Source organism: Papaver somniferum, chromosome 10, assembly GCF_003573695.1.
Source record: "Papaver somniferum cultivar HN1 chromosome 10, ASM357369v1, whole genome shotgun sequence".
Taxonomy (NCBI): Eukaryota; Viridiplantae; Streptophyta; class Magnoliopsida; order Ranunculales; family Papaveraceae; genus Papaver; species Papaver somniferum.
This window is the reverse complement of record NC_039367.1, coordinates 147,499,308-147,524,954: the sequence shown is the minus strand read 5'-3', so window position 1 is coordinate 147,524,954 and position 25,647 is coordinate 147,499,308. Positions and strand designations below refer to the sequence as shown.

The 25,647-nt window shown below is 37.5% G+C and overlaps 3 protein-coding genes across 5 annotated transcripts; 1 reads left to right on the top strand and 2 right to left on the bottom strand.

Moving 5' to 3' along the window:
- Positions 1-291: 291 nt before the first annotated feature.
- LOC113319706 (cinnamoyl-CoA reductase-like SNL6) lies at positions 292-12,435 on the top strand. 3 transcript variants are annotated; one of them, XM_026567950.1, is made up of 5 exons: positions 292-587; positions 10,915-11,078; positions 11,197-11,391; positions 11,485-11,831; positions 11,989-12,435. In XM_026567950.1, the coding sequence occupies exons 1-5, from the start codon at positions 428-430 to the stop codon at positions 12,065-12,067; spliced, it is 945 nt and encodes a 314-aa protein (XP_026423735.1). In that variant the 5' UTR covers positions 292-427; the 3' UTR covers positions 12,068-12,435. The 3 variants fall into 3 exon arrangements, with proteins under 3 accessions (XP_026423735.1, XP_026423736.1, XP_026423734.1); XM_026567951.1 differs by lacking the exons at positions 10,915-11,078; positions 11,197-11,391; positions 11,485-11,831; positions 11,989-12,435 and adding exons at positions 681-844; positions 950-1,144; positions 1,247-1,581; positions 1,728-2,157 and having other exon boundaries at positions 345-587; XM_026567949.1 differs by lacking the exon at positions 292-587 and adding an exon at positions 10,340-10,829.
- LOC113319705 (pentatricopeptide repeat-containing protein At1g62930, chloroplastic-like) lies at positions 3,395-5,186 on the bottom strand. Its single transcript, XM_026567948.1, has 2 exons — positions 5,029-5,186; positions 3,395-4,794 (listed from the first exon to the last, which is right to left on the bottom strand). The coding sequence occupies exon 2, from the start codon at positions 4,655-4,657 to the stop codon at positions 3,401-3,403; it is 1,257 nt and encodes a 418-aa protein (XP_026423733.1). The 5' UTR covers positions 4,658-4,794; positions 5,029-5,186; the 3' UTR covers positions 3,395-3,400.
- LOC113319704 (pentatricopeptide repeat-containing protein At3g22470, mitochondrial-like) lies at positions 11,254-16,778 on the bottom strand. Its single transcript, XM_026567947.1, has 7 exons — positions 14,940-16,778; positions 14,475-14,615; positions 13,761-14,310; positions 13,413-13,593; positions 13,131-13,219; positions 12,538-12,590; positions 11,254-11,375 (listed from the first exon to the last, which is right to left on the bottom strand). Exons 1-2 carry the CDS (start codon positions 16,417-16,419, stop codon positions 14,479-14,481), a joined length of 1,617 nt encoding a protein of 538 aa, XP_026423732.1. The 5' UTR covers positions 16,420-16,778; the 3' UTR covers positions 11,254-11,375; positions 12,538-12,590; positions 13,131-13,219; positions 13,413-13,593; positions 13,761-14,310; positions 14,475-14,478.
- Between the last annotated feature and the right edge of the window lie 8,869 nt (positions 16,779-25,647).

Below are 25,647 nucleotides of genomic sequence, written 5' to 3'. Positions count from 1 at the left end.
TCCGACTGAACTAGATCTGATTGAAAATGTTTGTTTTTTAAGTCCGATGTGACTAAAAAATATGTGAGTCAGTAACGTGGCCCAATAAATTAGAAATTAGATATAAGTCAGGTATCGAGTCAGATCTGACTCAAAGATAGTCACATGCAACCAAACATGATGCCAGTTGCACACATTATACTCCTCTTTCTCTCTCTGTGCCGTCCATCTACTTACCTTGTAGGAACAACAACCACTTCCCAACTATCCACCGGTCTCCCTCCCTACTTTCCCCCCACACACTTTGAATGCGCTTTCTCTTTCTCTCTTTTCTTCCTTTTAAATACCAACTCACTCGCACCTTTTCCTGATAATCCAAATAACACATTTTTCTATTCTCAAACAACTTGCACTTTCTCTTTCTCTCTGAAACAACAGCAACAAAAAAATGTCTCCGGCAGCTGTAATAACACCTTCAATAATTCATGAAGAAGAAGAATTCTCAAAAAGGGTATGTGTGATGGATGCATCAGGAAGATTAGGTTCAAGCTTGGTTGAAAGTCTACTTCAAAGGAATTACATCGTTCATGCTGCCGTCTCTACCTATGGTAACTATCCCCTTCAATCCATCAATTATTTCACACCAATCTGAGTTTCATCTGAGTTATTGATGTTTTTTTCTTCTATTTATTGGTGTACAGGTAATTTGCAGCCATTAAAAGGACTAGCTAATTGTCTGAACAATAAGAATCTGAAGATATTTGAAAAGGATCCTTTTGATTATGAAAGTATTACCAATGCTTTGAAAGATTGTTCTGCTTTGTTCTACACTTTCGAAACTCCTCAAGATCAACCCATCTTCGATGTATGTACTACCAAATTTTTTACTCTCTAATCTCTATACCTTTTCATTTGCTTAATTAATTAGATGTCTGATGATCTTCATTTTCATTTCTTGCTTCTTTCTCAGGAGTTTATGGCTGAAATTGATGTAAGGGCTGCTCATAACGTACTAGAAGCTTGCGCTCAGACAGACACAATGGAGAAAGTTATATTCACATCGTCAATAACAGCAGTTATTTGGAAGGAAGACCATAAATCCAGCACCGCCGACGAACTCTCCGAAAGGAATTGGAGTGATGTCAGTTTCTGTAAAAAGTTCAAGGTATTTTAAAATGAAATCAAATTAATTGTTCTATCTATTTACCTGTAGACTTATTTGGAATGATAATAATGTATGTACCCCATGGTTAATTTATTGTTACAGTTATGGCATGGACTATCCAAGACACTAGCAGAGAAAACAGCCTGGGCATTGGCAATGGACAGAGGAGTAAACATGGTGAGCATCAATGCAGGATTATTAGTAGGACCAGAAATTTCAATGAAGGCTTCATATCTAAAAGGTGCAGCTGAGATGTATGAAGATGGTGTATTAGTAACAGTAGACCTGAAATTCTTAGTAGATGCTCATATCTGTGTATTCGAAGATATCTCGTCCTACGGACGATACTTATGCTTTAATCATGTGGTTAATCGGCCTGATGATGCCGTTGAGTTTGCAAAAATGTTAACGCCGGCAACTTTATCAGCTGCTACAAGGTTAGCATATATCCTTTCATCTTTAGTAGCATGACTAAATGCAATGAACTTGAATGCAGTGCAGAATCATTAAGATTTTTTGATGCTTCCTCCACTAGTACACTGTTGCTTACACTCAACTCTTAACTCTTTCTTGTGTTTAACAGCTATGAAGATTTGGGGATCTTTGAGCAAAGAATTGGTAACAAGAAGTTGAACAAATTGATGGTGGATTACAAGAATTGATGATATGTGGATAGAATAGTAGCCTCACAGATTTCAAGTATACTTATGTCTACAAAAATAAAAAGTAAAAAAGTCATGGCTGCTAATGGGGGTACCAGTATGCTTTGGGGTCGTACCAATCCCTTAATAATAAGTGTTTTGTCATATACCAAAATATGATAGACCCCCGAGCATTATGGTACCTCCATTAGCAGCTTTGAAAAATGTACACGGCGTTACCGTTTGGCATTACATTTTTAGGAAAAAGCAAATGCAAGAGAAGGATAGTTTACCATATCTGATTGTAATTGTAATCATATTACACCGATCATGTAATTTCCCCCCCTTAAAGATTTAAAATTTGATATCTTCTGTGCTGTTTGATCATGATAAATTGAGCACCAGCGTGAGATTTCGGCATAAAGTCATGATAAACACTAAAATTATCCATAAATCCTCTAATGATGCAGTTTACATTTTCACATAATCAAAAATGGTACCGACTATACATACATTTTGAAAAAAAAATTACTTGCCCATTGCAGTGACCAAAAGGCATATGTCTATTTGCTAAAGTACCAAAGGAACAAGTACCATGTATGTGTGCACACTTGGTGGTGTCATGTCAACGTGCAGCTGCGGAAGAAACACATAAATACTGTTTGTACAGAGAGCAAGTAAACAGCAAGATACAGCTGAGAGAGCAAATAAACAGCTGAGAGGATCACATGAGAAGATTGTGCTTGAAAATGAAAAAAGTCAAGAGCTTTTAATTGAGATTGAAGATTGCATAGGACCAGAAAGTATTATAATGTTTGGCTGAAATTTAAGACGATTGTTAAACATAACTAACACAAAATTTGTAGACCCAATTTGGTTGATATGCAAATTAATGATTCCTAACTAACTTAACAGAGACTAAACAACCAACTGATACAAGTGGTTGCTAATAGGACCGACGGCCAATGGCTCCAATCACCCGTAATTAGGGTCGATGAAGTCGTTTTCTCAATCAAGAATATTTCCTATGTTCGCACCCTCACTAGTTAGTGAATGCGAATACATGCAGTAGTATACATAATTTGCGATATGATTGAACACTGAAAATAATTGAAGACGGCTCCTAACCCAAATTAAAAAAGCAGTAATATAAATAGATAGAACCATGAATAGTAATCACACCCTGCACCATTCAAACAAGCTTTTCTAACAAGACACAGAATCACAAACACATGGGCACTTGAAATGAACTAAGGATTACTGCCTAACACATTACATTTCATTTCTCCATGTCCTAATACCTAGCATATCAAGCTTCGCTAATTTCAATCTGTCAGAAATTTCCATCCTGTCATAGCGAGATCAACATCCATAATCACTGCGGAAGCCTAGAACCTTACACTGCCAACAGACGATCTTCAACAAGAATTTCAAAAAACCAAAACGAATAATTTCATACTATGATGATTTTCATAAAGTATTATCTAAGGTGCTGCCATTATGAGCAAAGAAAGAAGGATTAATAATAAGAACTTGAGAGAAATAAATATCCATAGTCACAAATATCAAGTGCACCTGGAGATTTTTTACTGTTGTCCTCAACAATTACAAGATCTCACAAATACAGCTGAAGATTTTTTAGTTCACCTGCTGAGAGTAGGTTTATTAATAAGGATACAACAGAATCACTTGGCACAAATTTTCTTTCACACATCTTGTGAAGAAATAGTAAAGCCTTCTCAGTCTCCTTCCCTACAAGAAAACCCTTGATGATGGTATCATATGTCCTAGAATTCGGTAAACAACCTTTCTCTTCCATTTGGATGATTAATGTGTTAGCATCCAAGAACATCCCGTGATATAAAAGGCCAGCTATCACTGTGGTATATGTTACTACATCAGGAACTAATCCTTTTTCTGGAATCTCAGTAAACAATTTTCTTGCATCTTCCAACCGCCCAGCCCGACACAGGCCATGAATAAGGATAGTGTACATTTCAACATTAGCTAAGATACCAGAGCCCTCCATGGATTCAAACAATTCTATCGCTTCCACAATTTTTCCATTCTTGCAAAGACCATCCAAAATTGTACTGTATGTAACTTCATTTGGAGATACACCAAAAGATTGCATCTCATTAAAGAACTTCTGAGCAGGCTTCATCCTTCCATCCTGGCATAGTCCCCTTAATAGTATATTGTGCGTAACTGTTGTAGGTTCCAATCCATATTCTTTCAATTTCTTGAATAGCTGCATGGCTTCGTCCAACTTACGGTTCTTGCAATACCCATCGACTAATATATTGCAACTGATAACATCCGGTTGAACGCCCTTATCCACCATCGAGTCAAACATCTTCACAGCATCTTGCAACCGACCTGCCAAACACAGACCGTCTAGCATTGAAGAGTAAGTAAACTGATCATGTTTTAAATTAATCTTGTGCATCAATTCAAATAACCCCACAGCAACTTGTGTCTTCCCATCTTTACAATGTGAATGTATAAATATGTTAAAGGTTATTGTATTGGGTGAAATTCCTCGATCAATCATTTCATCGAAATATCTTCTTGCTTCATCTTGTTGACCATGTTGGAAATGACCGTGAATCATACAATTATATACCGCCACATCTGCAGAGATTCCTCCACTGATCATCTCGTCAAAGAGTCTCTTTGCCTCATTTAACCGGCCTGAAGTGCATAGTCCGTTTATCAAAGAAGCGTACACAACTACATTTGGTACAACATTCAAATCTCTGTGCATTTCAGAGAAGAGAACCAAAGCTTCATCAACTAAACCTCCTTTACAAAGTGCATCAATTATTGCACAATACGAAAAATCATCTGGTCTGCAGTTCCATTTTGACATGTTTTTTAGCTGAAGAGCAAGACCCACTTCACCAGTTCTACAAAGCCCATGTATAAGAGTATTACAGGTAAAAGCAGTAGGTTGATACCTGTTTGAGTCATTTTGGCAAACACGTTGAATGCAAAATCAATCTTTCCCTGAAGACACAACCCTTTAATCAGTGTAGTGAATGTGATAACATTAGGCTGATGACCTCTCTTTAATATCTCTCCAAGCAAACAAAACCCATGATCTACTTTTCCAAGTTTACAACAACAATTAATCAAAATACTCAGTGTATAAATATTGGGTTGTACGCCAACCAAATTCATTTTCTTATACAACATAATGACATCTGAATAACACTTGATTTTGGCTAATGAATCCAATACCTGATTAACTGTAAAAGAAGATGGCAATGGTCTTTCCAGTATCAATTGATCAAAGTATCTCAAACCATCATCAAGCTTCTTAATCCTTCCAGACTTACACTCAACCTGCACATAACTCTCGAGCTGTGATATTCTTCTGCTCTTGTTATCTCCTGAACCATAATAGTCTCTCACAAATGATTGATGATAACTAGAGATAACTCTGGTACTATTAAGCTTTAATCTTTGAACCAGATTCATTCTTGAGCACTTCTTGTTTATCAGATTGAGTTTTTGAATGAAAAAGAGAGAGCTGGAACAAACATTATAGTATTACACTTTCACTGCTGAAGTGTAAGCGAAGTGTGAGAGTAGTTTGTGTGTAGTTTGTGTGTAAAGTGTGAGAGTAGTTTGTGTGCAGCAGCAGTGATGGCCGACCGAAAGTTATAACCGGTTTTTATTTTAAAAACGGGTTTTTATTTCAAAAAGAATAAATTATAACGAGTTTATCTTGTGTGCTCCCAAAGCTCAATAGAAATCTGTGTAACCTCGCCTGTGGGATGGAGGAGCATCATAAACCTATATATTGATTTATTTTAAATTGTGACTCAAAATGATGCGAGCAAACTTTCGCATAATTTAAGACTTAACTATACAGTCTTTACACTATGCTCTACGACGTCGATCATGATCCTCCATCCATGAACCATCATTGACATTTCCAAAACAATCATGAATACAATATTGATATATGTGAAAAGAAATACGTGATCCATCATCCATCGACCATCCCAATCCCACGCTAGGTATGGCCTTCATTCTATTACACATCTACACTATTACGCACCTAAATATAGTTGACTATTTATTTGACCGATCAAGTCCAGTGATTTTCCACGGCAAACATATGTGGATTCTCCGGTAACGGTAGTCTTTTTTTTTTTTGGAACATTATCTATATACACCTACTATGAAGTCCCTTGCAAATATAACATTTTGAACTTTACAAATACCCATAAGCTTAATACATTACTAAAATACCCTCTTTTATACAGTGTATATACAAAAAAGGCTAACCATTATTCAAAAAAAAAAAAAAACTACCTCTACTACACGCCACCACTGTCCACCGCCAACCACCACCACCACCACCAACCACCACCACCAACCACCACCAACGACCACCACCACCACCACCGCAGTCAACCACCACCGACAACCACCATTGTCCACCACCGCCAACCACCACCAACCACCGCCGCCACTAACCAACACCACCAATGTCCACCTCCACCAATCACATCGTCGCCGTAAATAACCGCCACCCACCGCCGCCGTCAACCAGCACCACCACCGCCGACGACCACCACTACCATGTGGAGTTAACTAGAAGAAGTTGTGTCCATATCGGAGGCAACTAGCTCAAGTTGTCTCCAATAAATAGTGTTCATACCGGAGGCAACTAGCTTAAGTTGTCTCCAAAAGTGGAGGCAACTAGTTCAAGTTGTTTCCAATAAATAGTGTACAAGAACAAGTTGCAAAACAAAATGGAGCCAACAAACTCAAGTTGTCTCCGAATCTGAGGCAACTAGCTCAAGTTGTCTTCAAAAGTGAAGGCAACTAGCACAAAGTTGTCTTCAAAAGTGAGAGCAACTAGCGCAAGTTGTCTTCATATATGGAGGCAACTATCACAAGTTGTCTCCAAAAAATAAAAATTGTACACAAAAAAGTGAACCTAGTGTGAGTCGAACACACATCTTCTGACATATAGTCAGTTGTGCTACCATTACACCACAAATTCGTCAATACAAAGTAACATATCAAAATCACATACCAACACCTGCCACTTCATATCTCTTTTCAGTGCACAACCAATAATTCGAACCACCACCAGACAGTATCACATCCCACATCTCTGCTAATGCAACAACTTCATGACCACAAACTCTACCTGCTAATCCACTACCTCCATCGTTGCTGCAAACAAACAAAATTGGAAGCTCAAAAACTCTGTACATTCACCTAATATCTACCAGTTCAACTGGATATAACAACAACTCAACACAACCTAATCTCAGCAACTCAAGACAACCTAATCTCCGCTAGTTCAGCTGGCTATAACAACAACTCAACACAACCCTGTTTTACCATTGCACCACAGATTCGTCGCAACTACTTTAAGATATATGTATAAGATAATTTTAGATGCATGAATGGACCCAAAAACATAACCAAGTTGCCTCCGAACTGGAATAAACTAGCTCAAGTTTCCTTCAAATCTGGAATCAACTAGCTCAAGTTTCCTCCATAAGTGAAAGCAACTTTATCAAGTTGTCCCCAAAATCTAAAGTCCATGAACGAAATTGAGGAAACTAGATAAAGTTAACTATTGTTAATCCTAGAACAAAATGGATATATGTATGTATGTTCTTTTATATATTTGGATCTCCTAGTACTAGGCTTGAAGGGATAGGACTAGAGTGTCCAAAGCCCAACAACTTTGGGATTAAACGTCAATTTCTACTTTTTCTTTTTGTCCACTGGATTTTGACCCTCCTCCCTTCTTCGACGCCTAATGTTTTTTCACATGCTCCTTACGTGACTCGTCCTTACAACTTATCAAGTAAGCCCATAACTCCTTATCTTCATTAGTCATAGCCTCGAAGACCGTCGCCTCGTCATAAGAATGAGTGTCGTGGATAGGCAACCATGTAAGTGCGACCACGTCCTCCAGGACAATAGGGACCCCCCCATGCAAGAAAGAAAATGTAAACATGAGACACCGAACGGCAACAAATCCGCGTAACATCACACTTACATCTGACTACCTTCCGGTGAAGAGACGCGTTTATTGCATCCTCGATTCCTACCGACCTGATAGTGGCTGAGTAATCGTGGTTGGATAAGATGTACTTCACCAAATGAAGCCATATATATAGACGGTGTCACGACAGTAGAGAAGAACTCGATAGTGGAAGAAGATAATCACCGCGGTGAACGACCATGCATATAACCTTTTTGAATGAATAGAGAGTCGACTCCTCCAGCTCAGGGTGCATAAGCCATCCAGGTGCAAGAGGGTAAGGCAACACCGGAGGATTAAGAATGCGCAGGACGTGCTTATCATCTGTAGGAAGCACACAATGGCCATTACTAAGAAGCCTTGGTCTCAAAGCGCGTTTTAGGAATGCATTCCCTAAAAACTCTTCGATTGTATAAGAATTGTCGTCCGCGGGCTTTAGACACATCGACGCCTCCTGATCCCCGGGCTCAACCTCTTCAATTTCTGCACTCACTTCTTCCTCCTCCTCCTCAGACGAGCTGCTTCTAAAAGAATCAGTTGACATGATGCGAGTGTGGTAGGTATAAAACAAGATAAACGAAAAATGGTGGGGTGAATGAAAAACAAAGAGAGGATTTAACGAATGCATATATATATATATGCAATCTCTGGAGAGGGATGTGGAAGTTACAGAAATGTGAAATAACCGAAGGAAACTTAAAGGACTCCTTAAGTCGCGGAGAAGCCAACCATCAGAGTGAACGTGGGGTTGATAAGGGAAGCTCCTCTTCTCGCTCCTAGGGGGCGCTCGGAAAAAGATCGGTTGACTATCAGGTTATTTAAAAATTAACTCAATAATCAGGGGACTAATGTTGATACATGAAAATAATTACCTTCTGGCAGGGCTTAGGAGCCCCCAAAAGAGAGGGAAAACACATTGGGAAAATGGCGACTTGGGGACTAAATCCCAAGTCCGATAGAGTTTTTCCATGAAGTAACAAGGATCGTGAGGAAATTAATGAGAAGCTGGAGGTTATATAGTAAGGGGAATGGTAAGAATAGTAAATAAGAAGGTTTCAATGACATGCGGCATGATGTTATGAGAGTATAGATTTTCGAAAAAAACCTATAAAAAGAAGTACATAGTACAATGGAAAGCTCTCTCTCATACTATTCTAGGAAAAGATGTAGTCATCGTTGTGACCAGGACATGCAGAATTATATCATCTTTACCTTTCAACAACTTACTGTAACAAACACACTGTGAGACCGAGATTAGTGATGAAGATAAAAAGATTTAGGATGTACGTTAATTACGATAGTACAAAAGACCCAAAGATATATTGTTAGACATGATCCAAGCTCAGCATTCGTTCGACCTAAAGAGCTTGTTAGACTTTACCATTCACCTCGCAAAGAGTGGCCGATTAGTTTGAAGGTAATAATGGAGTCGAAAATGAATGTGCCTTTCAAAATTAAATATTTAGGAGGATATCAATAATTACCTTTGTTTAGGAAAAAAATGGTACTTTTATCTTTTTAATCTTGCCTAAAATATGCCAAAGTAAAAAAAATAAAAAGTAAAATGAAGATATCATTTTTTCTGAAATAGAAGGAGTATATAACCTGTTCACCAGTTTCTTCAATAGCAAAACTGCAGCAACTCAACATGAAACAAGAACCAAATATGCTTCAAAAGAAAAAACTAGAACCATATATAGAACCTATTTACATATGACAGGAGTCCTAGTTAGCAATTCGGGGTACGAGAAACGTTTAGAACGGAATACGTACGAGTATTATACGGATTTATAAAATTCAAATTCGGTCAAAAATCCGGTCAACGGTTCGTGATTCGACAGTAATACGGAACGACAAAGGTACGTGTATAATTCGTTTTAGACATATGAATTCGGCGTACAAAATTCGGCATATATTAACCTATTAAAACGTCACTTTTAATATAATCCCTTCTTAGATACAATAATTTAAGAGTGACATGAACTATATATATGATAGATGAATTACAGTCCACAAATAATATGTATGTTGGTGGTATTGGAATCAGATTCGTGTATGTAAAATTTCAAAAGTTAAAAATATAATAAAGAATGATAATTTAGTGATGATGTGGCAAAGTATTATACGGACCGTATGATTCAGTAATTCGTAAATACGCGTATAATTCATTTTGAGCCGAAAATTCACGAATCTAAATCAGGATTCAATTATACTGTTGATACGTACGGATTCGATTGATACGGACGGATTCGCTCGTATAATTCACAAACTTACTAACTAGACTAGTGATCAATATGGAAATTTTCACCAGAGAAAAAACATCACTCATGACGTTCTCGATTACTCAAAATTGCAAAAACCAAAAATACTTTGACAGACAGATTAGGGAAGTTTCTAGAGATCGAGCTGTACAAGTAATTGACCACACGCCATAACAACACACGTTGACAGCCCAATGAAAGGAAAAAGAAAACAGTTGGAAGTTCATTAACTACTCTTTCTTTCTTGATTTCTTCCTCAAAATCCCAAGAAGCTCAAATGGGAACTCATTTCATAATAATTACAACTACAACGTGGATGAGTAGCTGCAGAGAGTTTTTGTGTGTAGTAGTAGTATTTTTTGTGTTTAGGTAGTTGGGAGGTCTTCATCTCCTTTTGGCAACAACCACCTCCCACCTATCTATCAACTAGTACTAGTACTAGTACTTCTACAGTTCTACTTCCCTCGCATAATTTGAATGCTCTCTTCCTTTTGAATATACCAACTCAGTCACACCTCTTCCAAATAAACACTTTTTTTTTTCCTTTTCTCAAACAACTTACACTTTCTCGCTCTCCCTAAAACAACAAGAAGAAAAAATGTCTCCAGCAGCAGAAATACCACTTTCAATTTATGAAGAAGAAGAAGAATTCTCAAAAAGGGTATGTGTGATGGATGCATCAGGAAGACTAGGTTCAAGCTTGGTTGAAAGTCTACTTCAAAGGAATTACATCGTTCATGCTGCCGTCTCTACCTATGGTAATTAGCTAGCTAACCACCTTAATTTGGGTTTCATCTCAGAAAAATTTCTAAATTGTGTTGATGTTTTTTTTTTTGGGCACAGGTAATTTGCAGCCATTAAAAGGACTAGCTAGTTGTCTAAACAATAAGAAATTGAAGATATTTGAAACGGATCCTTTTGATTATGAAAGTATTATCAACGCATTGAAAGATTGTTCTGCTTTGTTTTACACTTTTGAAACTCCTCAAGAACAACCCATCGTCGATGTATGCACTACTTAATTTTCTGTCTGTACCCTTTTCAAGTAGTTCAAATTTGATGTTAATTTCTCAATAATCAAAATTTGCTGATGATCTTCATTTTCATTTCTTGCTTCTTCCTCAGGAGTTTATGGCTGAAATTGAGGTTAGAGCAGCTCACAACGTATTAGAATCTTGTGCCCAGACAGATACAATGGAGAAGGTTATATTCACATCATCTGTAACAGCAGTTATTTGGAGAGAAGACCATAAATCCACCACGGCCGACGAACTCTCCGAAAGGAATTGGAGTGATGTCAATTTCTGCAAGAAATTCAAGGTATAAATTAATTTAAATGTTCTATTTAATTACCTCTCGACTTATTTGGAATGATAGTAATGTTTCTGCCCCATGGTTAAATTGTTGTTACAGTTATGGCATGGACTATCAAAGACATTAGCAGAGAAAACAGCCTGGGCATTGGCAGTGGACAGAGGAGTAAACATGGTGAGCATCAATGCAGGATTATTAGTAGGACCAGAAATTTCAATGAATGCTTCATATCTAAAAGGCGCAGCTGAGATGTACAAAGATGGTGTATTAGTAACAGTAGACCTGAAATTCTTAGTGGATGCTCATATCTGTGTATTCGAAGATATTTCGTCTTACGGACGATACTTATGCTTTAATCACGTGGTTAATCGACCTGATGATGCCGTTGAGTTTGCGAAAATATTAACTCCGTTATCGGGGACAACAACTTTATCAGCTGCTACAAGGTTAGTAGCGGTGTCATGGATATACTTTTATCTTTAGTAGCATGACTAAATGCAATGAACTTGAATGCAGTGCAGAATCATTAAGATAATTTGATGCTTCCTCCACTAGTACACTGTTGCTTACACTCAACTCTTAACTCTTTCTTGTGTTTAACAGCTATGAAGATTTGGGGATCTTTGAGCAAAGAATTGGTAACAAGAAGTTGAACAAATTGATGGTGGATTACAAGAATTGATGATATGTGGATAGAATAGTACCTCACAGATTTCAAGTATACTTTCTTTTGTCTACAAATAAAACAGAAAAAAAAAGAAGTCATGATGCTAACGGGGGTACCAATTTTGCTTGGGATGTACCAATTTCTTACAGATGGATGTTTTGTCTGATATGAAATTTTTGTATACCCCTTGAGCAGTTTGGTACCGTTATTAGCAGCATTGCAAAAGTACATGCCAATACTGTTTTAAATTCTTCGAAAAAGGAAAATGCAAGACAGAATAGTTATTAGTTAACAATATCCGATTGTAATTGTACTCACAATCGATGTAATATAAAGCCAGAGATGTAATTCTTCCCCCAAAGATATAAAATTGAGAATTTCTATGGTGTTTGTCTGTTTGATCATGAAATAATAATCCAAGTCTAATTGTAGAGGTCACAAGTTTAAGCTTTATCCCGCAACCAAAGTACCAGTGAGGTAAATACCTTAATAATGTGCAACGTAGGCACGAACTTGGTGGTGTGAGATCAACGTGCAGCTGGGGAAGAAACGCATAAATACTAGAGAGAGTAAGTAAACAGCAAGATGCAGCTGAGAGGATCACATGAGAAGATTGTGCCTTAAATTTAAAAAGATGAAAAGTCAAGAGCTTTTAAATGGGATTGAGAATTGAATAAAACCAAATACTGATTTCTAACAAAATTTAAGACAATTGTTAAGAAGATAACTAACACAAAATTTGTAGACCCAGTTTGGTTGATATGCAAATTAATGATTTCTAACAAACCTCTAACTAACTTAACAGAGACTAAACAACCAACTAAAATTGGAGATACAAGTGGTCGCTAATGGGACGGCCAATGGTTCTAATCACTCCTAATTAGGGTCGACCAAGTCGTTTTCTAAATTCTTGTGTTCCCACTCTAACTAGTGAATGCAAAATACAGTAATGTACACATTTCGTAATGTGATTGAAAACTGAACAATAAATGAAGGCAAATCCTAACACCCAGTTAAAAAGCTGTGAAGGAAATCTAGTGCATTCCAGAAGACACTCAGATAAAAGTTTCAAGGTGACCTGAGCCTCCAAGTGACTTTGTTCTGATACTCCATTGGGTTGACAAAATGGACTTGCATTTGAAAACTTCTCCTTCAGTTCCTTGGAATCTGGAAATCAAGGTAAATGAAAAGTATGAACCAAGCACAAGAGCAGATTATAATATTTGTTGCAAATTATCAGCCTAATTCACATACATGTTTTCAAGATGGTGCCACTCTATTAATACCATATATCTAAGAAATATATGATGCAAGAAATTGAACATAATAACCTCTACTCGGAGTAACGGTGCTAACAGACCTGGAAATAGTCACACCTTTCCGGCCTTTGGGATTTCTTACAGTGCTAGTAGCTATTAAACGAGAAGGAGCTTTGGATTGAACAGACATGGCAGATCTTAATGAATTTTGAAATTACTTTTGACAGATTTTGGGCAGAGTAACTCCTTAGGAAGTCGGTGATAGCTGCTAGGTTCCACTTTCTGCTCAACCAAACCAACAAATAAATACCAGAACTATTTAACCAGAAACTCATAGAATGATAGAAATATGGATCAGTGATAAACATAGAAGAAAAATGTAAAAGTAGTGAAAACTTAAAAGATGTTATTATTTGAAAAGAAAAGAAAATAAACGGAGACAAACTTACAATAGATTTTAATGGTCTCTTCAGCATGGAGGAAATTACAGTAACACTTGTTGTCATTCACTCACAAACTTCAAAACATGAGATCTCGCACAACCTCCATAAGAAACTTGCGAAGACCTCGATCAAGGGGTCCATAAAAATAGATAGTGTAATAGCGATGTTAGCATAAATTTGATAATGTATATGAAACCATGTATAGTAATAACAACCTGCACCATTAAAACAAGCTATTCTAACAAGACACAGAATCACAAACACACAGACACTTGAAATGAACAAAGGATTAATCCCTGACACATTACCTTCCATTTCTCCATGTCCTATCTCCTCCACAATCTCTAGCACAAAATTTCATGTGATGCTCCATAGGAAAGTGTTAGAAAACCGACAATGTTTTGCACGAGCTATAAGTCGTTCAATCTATCCTTGTCATGATATCTCATTCTGTCTACTGACCTACAGATAAAGAGAGGCAGATAACAAACCCGCAGATATGCCTGCACGAGATTCAGTTGGCAACTATCCTCTTTCAGAAACGGAGCTGCCACTGCTGAAACCATCAAATGAATGAATTGCATAAGAAATTACAGGGAAAAATACAAACCAAAGATGCAGAAATACAAAAAAGTGTATACATGTTAAGTTCTAACTGAAATCCAACATAGAACAGTGCACCAGAAGCTCAAGTGAAGAGACTACAGCTGGGGATCTTACGGACTCATGATATACTACTTGTAGCGTCAGCTGAAGAACCTGGAACAATGCTGATGGCCACAAAAATATCAAACTGTACAAGATAACCCAGTATATGTACCATATCAAGCTTCTCAAATTTGGCTGAACGAAATTTCCAACCTGTCATAGCGACAACGACATCCCTAATCAAAGCAATAGCCTGGAACCTTACATTGCCAACAGTAAATGTTCAACAAGAATTTCAAAACCATGATAACAGAATTCCATACTATGTTGCTTTTCAGAAAGTATAATATACCGTGCTACCACTAACGACAGGAATAACTAGATGAAGGCAAGAAAGATTAATAAGAACTTGAGAGAAATAAATATCCATAATCAAAAATATCAAACGCATACATGGCCCACAAGGTCTTCAGATTTTTACTGTTATCTTCAACATAACAAGATCTCAGAAATACAGCTCAAAAGTTTTTAGTTCACCTGCTGGGATTGTGTTTATTAATAAGGATACAACAGAATCACTTGGTGCAAATTTTCTTTCACGCATCTTGCGAAGAAACAGTAAGGCCTTTTCCGTGTCCTTTCCTTCAAGAAAACCCTTGATGATGGTATCAAATGTTCTAGAATTCGGTAAACAACCTTTCTCTTCCATTTGGATGATTAGTTTGGTAGCCTCCAAGGACATCTTGTGATGAAAGAGGCCAGCTATCATTGTGTTATATGTTACTACATCAGGAAGTAATCCTTTTTCTGGAATCTCATTAAACAGTTTTCTTGCATCTTCCAACTGCCCAGCCCGACACAGACCATGAATAAGGATAGAGTACAGTTCAACGTTAGCTAAGATACCAGTAGCCTCCAAGGATTCAAACAATTCTATTGCCACCATAATTTTTCCATTCTTGCATAGACCATCCAAAATTGTACTGTATGTAACTTCGTTTAAAGATACACGAGAAGATTGCATCTCATTAACGAACCTCTGAGCAGTCTTCATTCTTCCATCCTGGTATAGTCCCCTTAAAAGTATAGTGTAAGTAACTGTTGTGGGTTTCAATCCATTTTGTTTCATATTCTTGAAAAGCTGCATAGCTTCATCCAACTTACGGTTCTTGCAATACCCATCAATTAATATACTGCAACTGATAACATCGGGTTTAAGGCCCCTATCTACCATCGAGTCAAACAGTTTCACCGCATCTTGCAATAAGCCTCCAAAACACAGACCATGAATCATTGAGTTGTAAGTAATCCGATCAGGTTCTATATTTATCTTGTCCATCAAATTAAATATCCCCCAAGCATCTTCTGCGTTCCCATCTTTACAATGTGAATCTATCAATATACTAAAAGTAACCGTATCGGGTGAAATTCCTCGATGCATCATTTCATCAAAATATCTTCTTGCTTTCTCCTGCTGACCATGTAGGCAATGACCATGAATCATACAAGTATATGTCGTTACATTTGCAGAGATTCCTCTACTAACCATGTCGTCAAAGAGTCTCTTTGCCTCATTTAACCGGCCTGAATTGCATAGTCCATCTATCAAAGAAGTGTACACAACTACATCAGGAACAACATTCAAATCTCTGTACATTTCAGAAAAGAGAAGTAATGCTTCATCAACTAAACCTCCTTTGCAAAGTGTATCTATGGTGGCAGAATATGAAACCACAGTTGGTCTGCAGTTCCATTTAGACATGTTGTTTTTTAGCTGAAGAGCAAGACCCACTTGACCAGTTGAACAGAGTCCATGTATAAGAGTATTACAGGCAAACACATTAGGTTGAATACCTGCTTCAGTCATTTTGGCAAACACTTCGAATGCAAATTTAATCTTTCCTTGAAGACACAACCCTGTAATTAGTGTAGTGAATGTGATAACATTAGGCTGATGACCTCTCTTAATAATCTCTCCAAGCAAGCAAAACCCATGATCTACTTTCCTAATTGTCATCAACAGTTAATTAAAATGTTGAATGTATAGAAATCAGGATTTACACCAACCAAACTCATCTTCTTATACAACATGATGACTTGATCTTCGATAATGAACCCAATACATGATTAAACGTACCACTTGATGGCAATGGTCTTTCTGAAATCAATTGATCAAAATATTTCAAACCATCCTCAAGCTTCTGAATCCTTCAAGATTTACACTCATCCTGCACATAACTCTCAAGCTGTGATATTCTACTACTCTTGTTACCTCCTGAACCATAATAATCTCTCACAGACGATTTGTGACAATAACTAGAGATTACTCTGGTATTATTAAGCTTTAATCTTTGAACCAAACTCATTCTTTTTGTTCTTCTTGTTTATCAGATTCAGAATGAAAAAGAGAGAGCTGAAACTAGAGCTGTCAATTTATAACCCGGCTTGCGGGTTGACCCTAACCCGGCTTGTTTCAACCCGGCCCGGCTTGGCTTGTTGTCTAAACGGGCCGGGTTAGGGTTGGCATATACAACCCTACTAGAAAACAAGTCGGGCTAGGGCCAACCCGCGGGTTACCCGTCAACCCGTCAAAATTAATAAATATATTCCTCAATCCCACCAACTCTTTAAAATCCATGATTTGCAAACATATATTAGAATTAGTTAATTTTAAATCAATAAATAAAGCTAATTTTGGATCTACCCAAACAAATATAACAATTTTTAGATTTTAAATAATCAATCAATAAATTAAATTACAACTTAGATTCATCAATCACATATTTATTCGGGATGTCCTAAATTGATAAAAGGACTAGCATAATTTAAACAGTGAGTTAGTCTTACTCACATTAATTTAAACTTATAAAATGATAAAAAAAAAAGTAAAATGCTTAGTTGATGTTAGGGTTCTCTGCCTAAGAAAACTAAAGCGCCGTAACCGGCTATATCGTTGATTAAGTGGCAATAAAAACGTCTACTTTACAACTCAGTGGTGGGGCTTCTAGTTAAACACCAAATTGACCTAGGTTCGACCTTTACTAAATGAATAATCCTAAACAATCCTAAATTTTAAATTTAATTTTTAAATTGATAACATTAACAAGCCAACCCGCCAATCCGTCAGGGTTGACCCGTCTAGGGCTAGGGTTGGGGTTTTGAGCTTGTTCGTGAATAGTACTAGGGCTATGGTTGATCCTAACCCTAGTACGGGTTGGCAAACTAGGGCCGGGTTGACCCTAGCTTGCCCGTTTGACAGCTCTAACTGAAACAAATACTATTTATTGTACTACTAGTACTTTACCACTGAAGTGTAATCGGAGTGTAAGAATTGTCCTCACTTATCTTAGCAGGCAAATTGCTTCCTGCATCAAATACGCTGAGGTTGATACGCACGCACAGTTTGTGACTTTCGATAGTACAGATCGACGCGATAAAAATATTGTTAGACATGATCCAGGGCTAGGCTGCGAATTTGCTTGACATAAATACCTCAGCAATGGGGTGTACTTAATCAGAAAATGTTGTGATACCGACTCCTAACCAAACTGGTTTTCCTTATTTAGTTTGTTTTAGTTCTCTTTATTTAAGCTAGCCTAGTTTTCTAGTTTGTGTGCGTACATATTTCATCATCAAACATGTGTATATAGGAAGATACGTGGAGAGCATGCGGACAAAGTCATCAAAACATGATGACACACACTCATAGCCAAGAAGCCCATCCCGTCGACGTCGGATCCTTGCCCGAACAAATCTAAGGGCAGAAGTTAAGATGTACCGAAAACACGATGTACTGCGGAGCACCAAATAACTCCCGAAGAGTTACTTTATCTCATCCCAAAAGAAGCCAAGATCAACGGTGGAGAGAAGGTGAACTGACATGGACGTGACAGGGGAAGAAGACACTTGTCTGACACGAGCATCGCCTCAACTACCCGCATTAAACACTCTGAGCAGTGTACGTGTCGATCAGCCCGTGGAACGAACGAGGATGACTCTGCGTGATCAAGCAATGAACGAAGACCTCCGCGTGATGGACACAAAGCACAAGAAGATAAGGTTCCAACGGCCCTCAGAAATGGGTCCCACACTCTAACCCTATAAATACCCCTTCTCCACCAAGAGTGAGGGGATCGGGAAAAATCAGGGAGAGAAGGAGAGAGAAAGATTGTGAGTGTAAGTTTGTCCTTTATAATATACATACCTATGTAAACTCCAAAGTCACTCGACTATCTCTGTAACCATCAAATACATAGTGAAACAACAACCCCGTGGATGTAGGCCTTAGTGCTGAACCACGTAAATCCCAGTCTTATTTACATTTCAGCACTTTATATTCGCCTAACGCTCCATGAGTTTTATTTTTATACTTCGTTTTCTTTATCTTCCCCTGCGTAAACGCCCCTCGCGATGTTATTGGATGAGGCTATGATAAACCCGAAGGTTTTGAGCCAAGGAATCAATACAATTGTATTATCCGTGTGAGTCTGTACCTAGAGTGCGAACATTGTTTGTGAACATATTGATGCCTGCGTGATTTATGTGTTCACAGTTTGAGTAGAATTCTTAATATAGATTTTGCTTGTTTACCAAGGCTTTGAAGTTATAAATAGCCTGGCCAAAACTTGTTACGATTATCAATCAATATAACAATTCAGTTTATTTCGTTTTCTTTCTCAAAGCTGGTGGCTAACTCCCAATTCAAAGAGTTTATCCGATTCTATTCTTCTTCTTTGTTAAAATACAATCCTGTGAAGACTATCTTCACAACTTTTTCTCCTGTGAAGACTATCTTCACAGCTTTTTCTAGTGTTAAAAGGTCTACAACCCTAACAGAAAAGGTACCGGCCACGGTTCCTATTACTCGTGATTAGGGTTGAAGAAGTCGTTTTAGAATATTTTCAATGTTCACACTCTAACTAATGGATGCGAAATACAATAATTTACATAATTTTTGATATGATTGCACACTGAACAATAATTGAAGACTACTCCTGACGCAAATTAAAAACATTGCTGTCATTTATGTATATGAAACTGTTGTCTTCATATAGTTAGAATAACTAGTACTTGATAATAACTAGTACTTCAGTAATATGTATATGACTAAACTACCAACTGAAATTGGAGATACAAGTGGTTGCCAATAGAGGGCCAATGACTCGATGAAGTCGTTTTCTCAATCAAGAATATTTCCCGTGTTCCCACTCTAACTAATGGATGCGAAATACAGTAGTGTACATAATTTGTGATATGATTGCTCACTGAGCATTTTTTTTTTGAAAATAGATATATATTGAAAGAGAAAAGAGGCAGATAATCATATTGATTCAGTCTCATCTGTTACTAACTCAGAATGAGAAGTATTTCCGATGACTGAATCCGTTAGATTAACCCCCTCAGAAACTGTTACAGGAAAGCTGTTTAAATTACATATTTCATAAGAGATAGCACTATGGAGAGGGATATTCCTTTCCTATCCCTCTCCATCCTCAAAACACCAAAAATCCAAGTACTATGGTCTCCCATTTTCATTGTAGGGAAGGGATATGGAGGGTTTCCCTACAAGGCTGATCAGATCTGATCACCCTTGTAGGGAAGGGAAATCCTACGCGTCCTGAGTACCCGTTTGCTTTTTCACTTTACGAGTACTCAGTACTCGTTTTTTTTCTTTCTGGTTTTTAAACTTTTACCTTAAAACTTCCCTTTTTCACTCTTTTTTTTTTTTACTAAAACTCGTTTTTTTTACCCATTTGATATATATTTTTTTACTCTAAAATATTTTTTTACCTAGATAAATATTTTCCTATGAAAAAAAAAACGAAAATTTTTTTACGCGTACTGAGTACCCGTTTGGCACTATTCATACGGGTACTGAGTACCCGTTTGGCACTATTCATACGGGTACTGAGTATGCGTCTAGTGTAGGGAAGGGATGAGGGGGCACCATAGCAAGATTTCCTTTCAAGTGCCATCTCTTCCCAACATTTGAGGGATAGGGAAGGGATAAGGCCAACCATAGTGCTAGCTCGCAACGTGTTTTGCTCATGGAATTGGAGTCCCAGTATCCCAGACTCCCAGTGATAAATGAATAACAAGGAAACTGGGAACCGAATTAGCCCTATATGACATAAGGCCGAGCACTATGGTGCCCCATTTCCCTTCTCTATCCCCAAATATAGGGAAAAATATGAATTGCTAACCATTAGGCCAAGCACTATGGTGCAGGCCATCCCTTCCCTATCCTAAAATAAAGGGAAGGGATATGGGTCACAAGGACGCTCCATTATAGTGGCCTTTCATCCCTTCTCTATGTGTGACGGAAATTCAGTTTCCGTATGAATAGTAGTTTCCATATTTTTCCTACCAACTTATTTTCGGTTGGAATATATTTGTTCAGGTAAAGAAAAATAATTTAGAGTAAAGAAAAGGAGATATAACAGGTAAAAAAGAAGTTTTGATTCAAAAAAAAAAGTGAAAAAAAAGTTTTAGGGTAAAACTAAAAAAACCAAATACGGAAACTCAGTTACCGTATAAAATGCTACGAAAATTGAGTATCCCTCTTAACTACTTTACGAAAACTGAGTATCTGTCACATTTCCCTTCCCTACTACCCAGATCAGATGTGATCCACCTAGTAGGGAAGGAAAGGGATTTCCCTTGAATTGTAGGGATATGGGAGACCACAGTGGTTGCCAAGTTGGAATGTTCCCTACAAACGCGGGATAAGGAAGGGAAATGGGGCACCATAGTGCTTGGCCTAAGCTTTGACAGTGTCATAAGCTATTGTTGGAATTAAAAACCTAGGTGCTTGGTCTGCCCAAGAGGTTGTGATGTTGCTTTTCCTTCCCTTCTTAGCCAATAAATCAGCTACTTTGTTGGCCTTTCTGTCTACAAAGTGAAAACTCAAAAAAGAAACTAAGTTGTCTGCTATCTTCTTTACTTCTTCAAGAATTGCCAGACTTTTCCATTGAATGGTTGAAACTTTTCCTTGTAAGTGCCTCATTACTGCCTGATTATCCCCTTCAATGACCAGATTTTGTAAATTCTTTGAGATGGCCCATTTAGTTTCCTGTAGAACAGTTAAAGCTTCTGCTTTTTCAGCCGTGGAAGTTCTAAAGACGCCTGATTCTGCTGTTTTGAAGGTACCTGTCCAGTTACGAAGGATAAAACCAAACCCTGCATTAGTATTTTCAGATATGCAGGATGCATCACAGTTCAGTTTGAAAGTGTTAATGACTGGGAAGTTCCAATATGGTGTTGGTTTTATGATTCTATATTGAGGTTCACTCAAACTATTCAAATTAGCTGGATGGCAGTAAGCATAGTGTCTACTGATATCTAATGTAAGTTGTTCAGGTGTTCTAGATTTATCTTCAAAAATCCTAAGACACATTTCCTTCCAGATGAACCAGCATTGAGTTGTTGCAAGTGCCATTAATATAGAATTCAAATCTCCTGCTATCCATTCATTGTATTTATGCAAGAAAGAATTATTAACAGAGTTTGAGTTTTGAGGTGCTCCCTGTGAGGCCATTGGTGGCCGGTTCCACACATCCTTTGAATAATCACAATCAAAGAACAGGTGATATGTAGATTCCACAACATCATTAGAAAACACACATTTGTTTTCCACAGATTTTAATTTCTGTCTAGTAGGCAATGCATCTTGCAAATATTTCCAGATGAACAGTTTGGTTCTTTGAGAAGTATCCATGCTCCATAATCCTTTCCAAAACTTCTTAGTTTTGTCAGAAATGGTATTAGAAGGATTTAGTAATCTGGCAAATAAAGATTTAACGGAAAATTATCCATTCCTAGTTAAGGTCCATCTTAGTTTATCTTTTTTCAAATGTCCTTCAACATTCGTATATAGTCTTATGTTATTGATGTCTTGCACTATTAAGTTGTCAAACAAAGATTGTAGCAGTTCCAAATTCCACTTTTTCGTGTTTGAGTCTATGAGCTCAGACACAAGTGTTATGTTTGTGTTTCCTTGGTGAATAGACTCTTCCAGAGTCTATTCCCTGGTAGGTATCCATTTATCATCCCAGATATTTATGGATTTGCCATCACCCACTTCCCATATGATGTATTTTTTAATATGTTTTATTCCTTGTAAGATACATTTCCATACCCAAGAAGCTTTTGATTTCTTTTTGGAATGTAAGGCTCCTGTTTTCTTAAAGTATTTTCCTTTAAGAATTTGAGACCATAGATCATCTGGGTTACTTACTAGCCTCCAAGCTATTCTACTGATCATTAATTGGTTGACCTTGTTAGCCTCTTTAAAGCCTAATCCTCCATGTTCTATTGGTTGACATAGAAAGTCAAAAGATTTTATGTAAATACCTTTAGAACTTGTGTGTTTTCCCCACCAAAAGTCTCTCTGTATATTATTGATTCGTTTAGTGATCTTTTTAGATAATATAAAGCAACCCATACTGAAGATTGGCATGCTAGATAAAACAGCTTTGTTCAAAACTATTTTACTTGGCTGTGATAGGATCTTTCCCAGCCAAGCTTTTATTCTTTGTTCCATTCTTTCGATTATATTATCAAAGGCTTTAAGTTTTGATCTATCTATGAACAGAGGTACCCCTAGATGTGTGACTTTTATGTTTATCTTTTTGATCTTCATTAGTCTGCATATTATTCCCTGGTGTTTACTATGAATTTTTTTGCTAAAAAACAATCCATATTTCGTAAAATTTATTACCTGCCTTGATGAAGCACTAAACAACTGAATTGCTTCTGGCAGATTTTTACAACTACCTAGATCAGCTCTATTGAACAGAAGGAGATCATCTGCGAAAAAGAGGTGTGAAACTGGAATTGATTTAGGTGTTAGTTTTATCCCTTGAACTTTTTTCGCACTTTCTAAGTGATTTAACAGTCTTGAAAACACTTCCATGCATAGGATGAACAGGTATGAAGACAATGGATCTCCTTGCCTTATTCCCCTAGATGGTTTGAATTCACTACAAGGGTTGCCATTAAGAAGAACAAAAATAGAATAAGTAGAAAGACATTGGTAAATTAGTGTACACCAGTGTTCAGAGAAGCCAAAAGCTTGAAGAGTTTTGATCATAAATGTCCAGTTGACCCTGTCGAATGCCTTCGACATGTATATTTTGAGGCCAATGTTACCTGTCTTCTTTTTTTTTTTTTCATAGAGTGCACCATTTCATGGGCCACAATAATGTTGTCTGCAATTTGCCTGGAAGAAAGAAAGGCAGACTGTAAAGGTGAAATTATGTTTTCCATAGATTTTTTGAATCTATTTTCCATAAGCATAGCTATAATTTTGTAAGGTGTGTTGCACAGACCAATTGGTCTGAAGTCTGCTAGAGATTTTGGATTTTTTATTTTTGGGATTAGAAAAAGAAAGGTTTTATTTAGCTCACTGTTTAGTTTTTTGTTTTGGAAAAAATCATGTATTACCGCCACTAATTGTGGTCCTACTATTCCCCAGTTATGTTTGAAAAAACTCACTGGGAAACCATCTGGTCCCGGAGCTTTGTTTGGTTTTAGTTTTTTTACCACCTCCCATATTTCATCTGCTGAAGGAACTACAATTAAGACATTGTTTTCCTCAAAAGTAGGGGTGTGCAACGGGCAAACGGATGCGGATTAGGGATCACCCGCGTCCAAACCGTCAAAGTTGCGGATTTGGAAAATCCAACCGTGTCCGACCCAATCACCCGCGGATTTGACATCCGCGGATCAACGGGTGATACGGACCGGATGCGGATTAACCGCGGATTTAGTTAAAAAAGAAATAATAACAATTTTTCGTCATTGGTGTAGAATTTCAAGGATAAACAAGCATTGGAAGTAATTTTGCTCAACAAATCACCATTAACTATAATCATTATTATCATCATCACCAACAATTTTTACATTTTCCTGAAAAACCCGAAGACGGAGGATGGACGATCGTTCAAATACCATTTCTGAGAACTCGATCCCTGAAATCCTGCAGAATGGTTTGCTACTACTATTGATGTACTAAACAGAGTTGCAGAATCAATGATTGCTCGTATGAAAGCCGGACTTAATATTGATGGTGCACGTGATCTTAGGATGCTTCTCAGTTATGTTAATAACTTGCATACTAAGTATGTTCTTCAATTAATCTTAACGGGACCTATCTGATTAATTCCTTCATTTTTATTTCTTTGTTATTATATGTGGTGTTTAAAATGTATCACTTTGACGTTGTGATTAGGCAGGAAAATAAGCTGTTTTATGCTTTGGATATTGGAGGGAAAAATTGCATGTGTGTTAAGGGTTAAGTTAGATGGGGAGGATGTTGACATCCATAACTATTATAAAACTTTACTATTCTACGGTGCCGGTGAATCCGCGGATTTTAAAATCCAACCGCAACCAAACCGTTAAAAGTGCGGATTTGAAAATTTCACCCGTATCCGATCCATAGAATTTGCGGATTGGATTTCACCCGTAATTTTACGGACGGATACGGATGAAATCCCCGGTGCCTTACTTTTTGATCACCCCTACTCAAAAGATATACAAGGTGCAATAATCGAAGAATAACCATTAGCCCAGAAGAACATTACACAACAAACTGAAAAAGAATGATTTTTTAGGGACCATGGTTTTTTTGAGGAGACCATGGTTTTATTAGGCCATCTTCCCTATAGTGATAAGGGGTGTCCTAAAACGTTAATGACTAACCTACCCTTAACCTAATTTAATTTGAAACCAACCTAATAACCACCTATATATATATAACCACCACCTCCTCCCACCACCACCGCCCACCATCGCCGATTACCACCACCACCACCTATGATTATCACCACCACCAACCACCGATTACCACCACCGTCCACCACCGCCGATTACCACCACCACCACCTCCGATTATCACCACCACCAACCACCGATTACCACCACCACCTCCTCCCACCACCACCACCACCGCCTATTTAAGAAATGTAACAACATCAATGCAATCACAATTAAGTTCGGTAACATGATAATTTTATCGAGTATAAAAGACGCCAGCCGTAGCCTGATTCTGCCATGGGACCACTCCGGAGGTATTTTCCAACAAACCCTTCACTTTAATTTGATTTTTATTGCTTCAATCGAATAGAAATCATTAAAATTGGGTTTTAATAGGAGTTACAGAGCCATGTTCGATTAGACCGATTGTCCAAAAAACCCTAGACTAACCGAACTTCTTGAAAATGAAGAACACGAAGAACAGTCA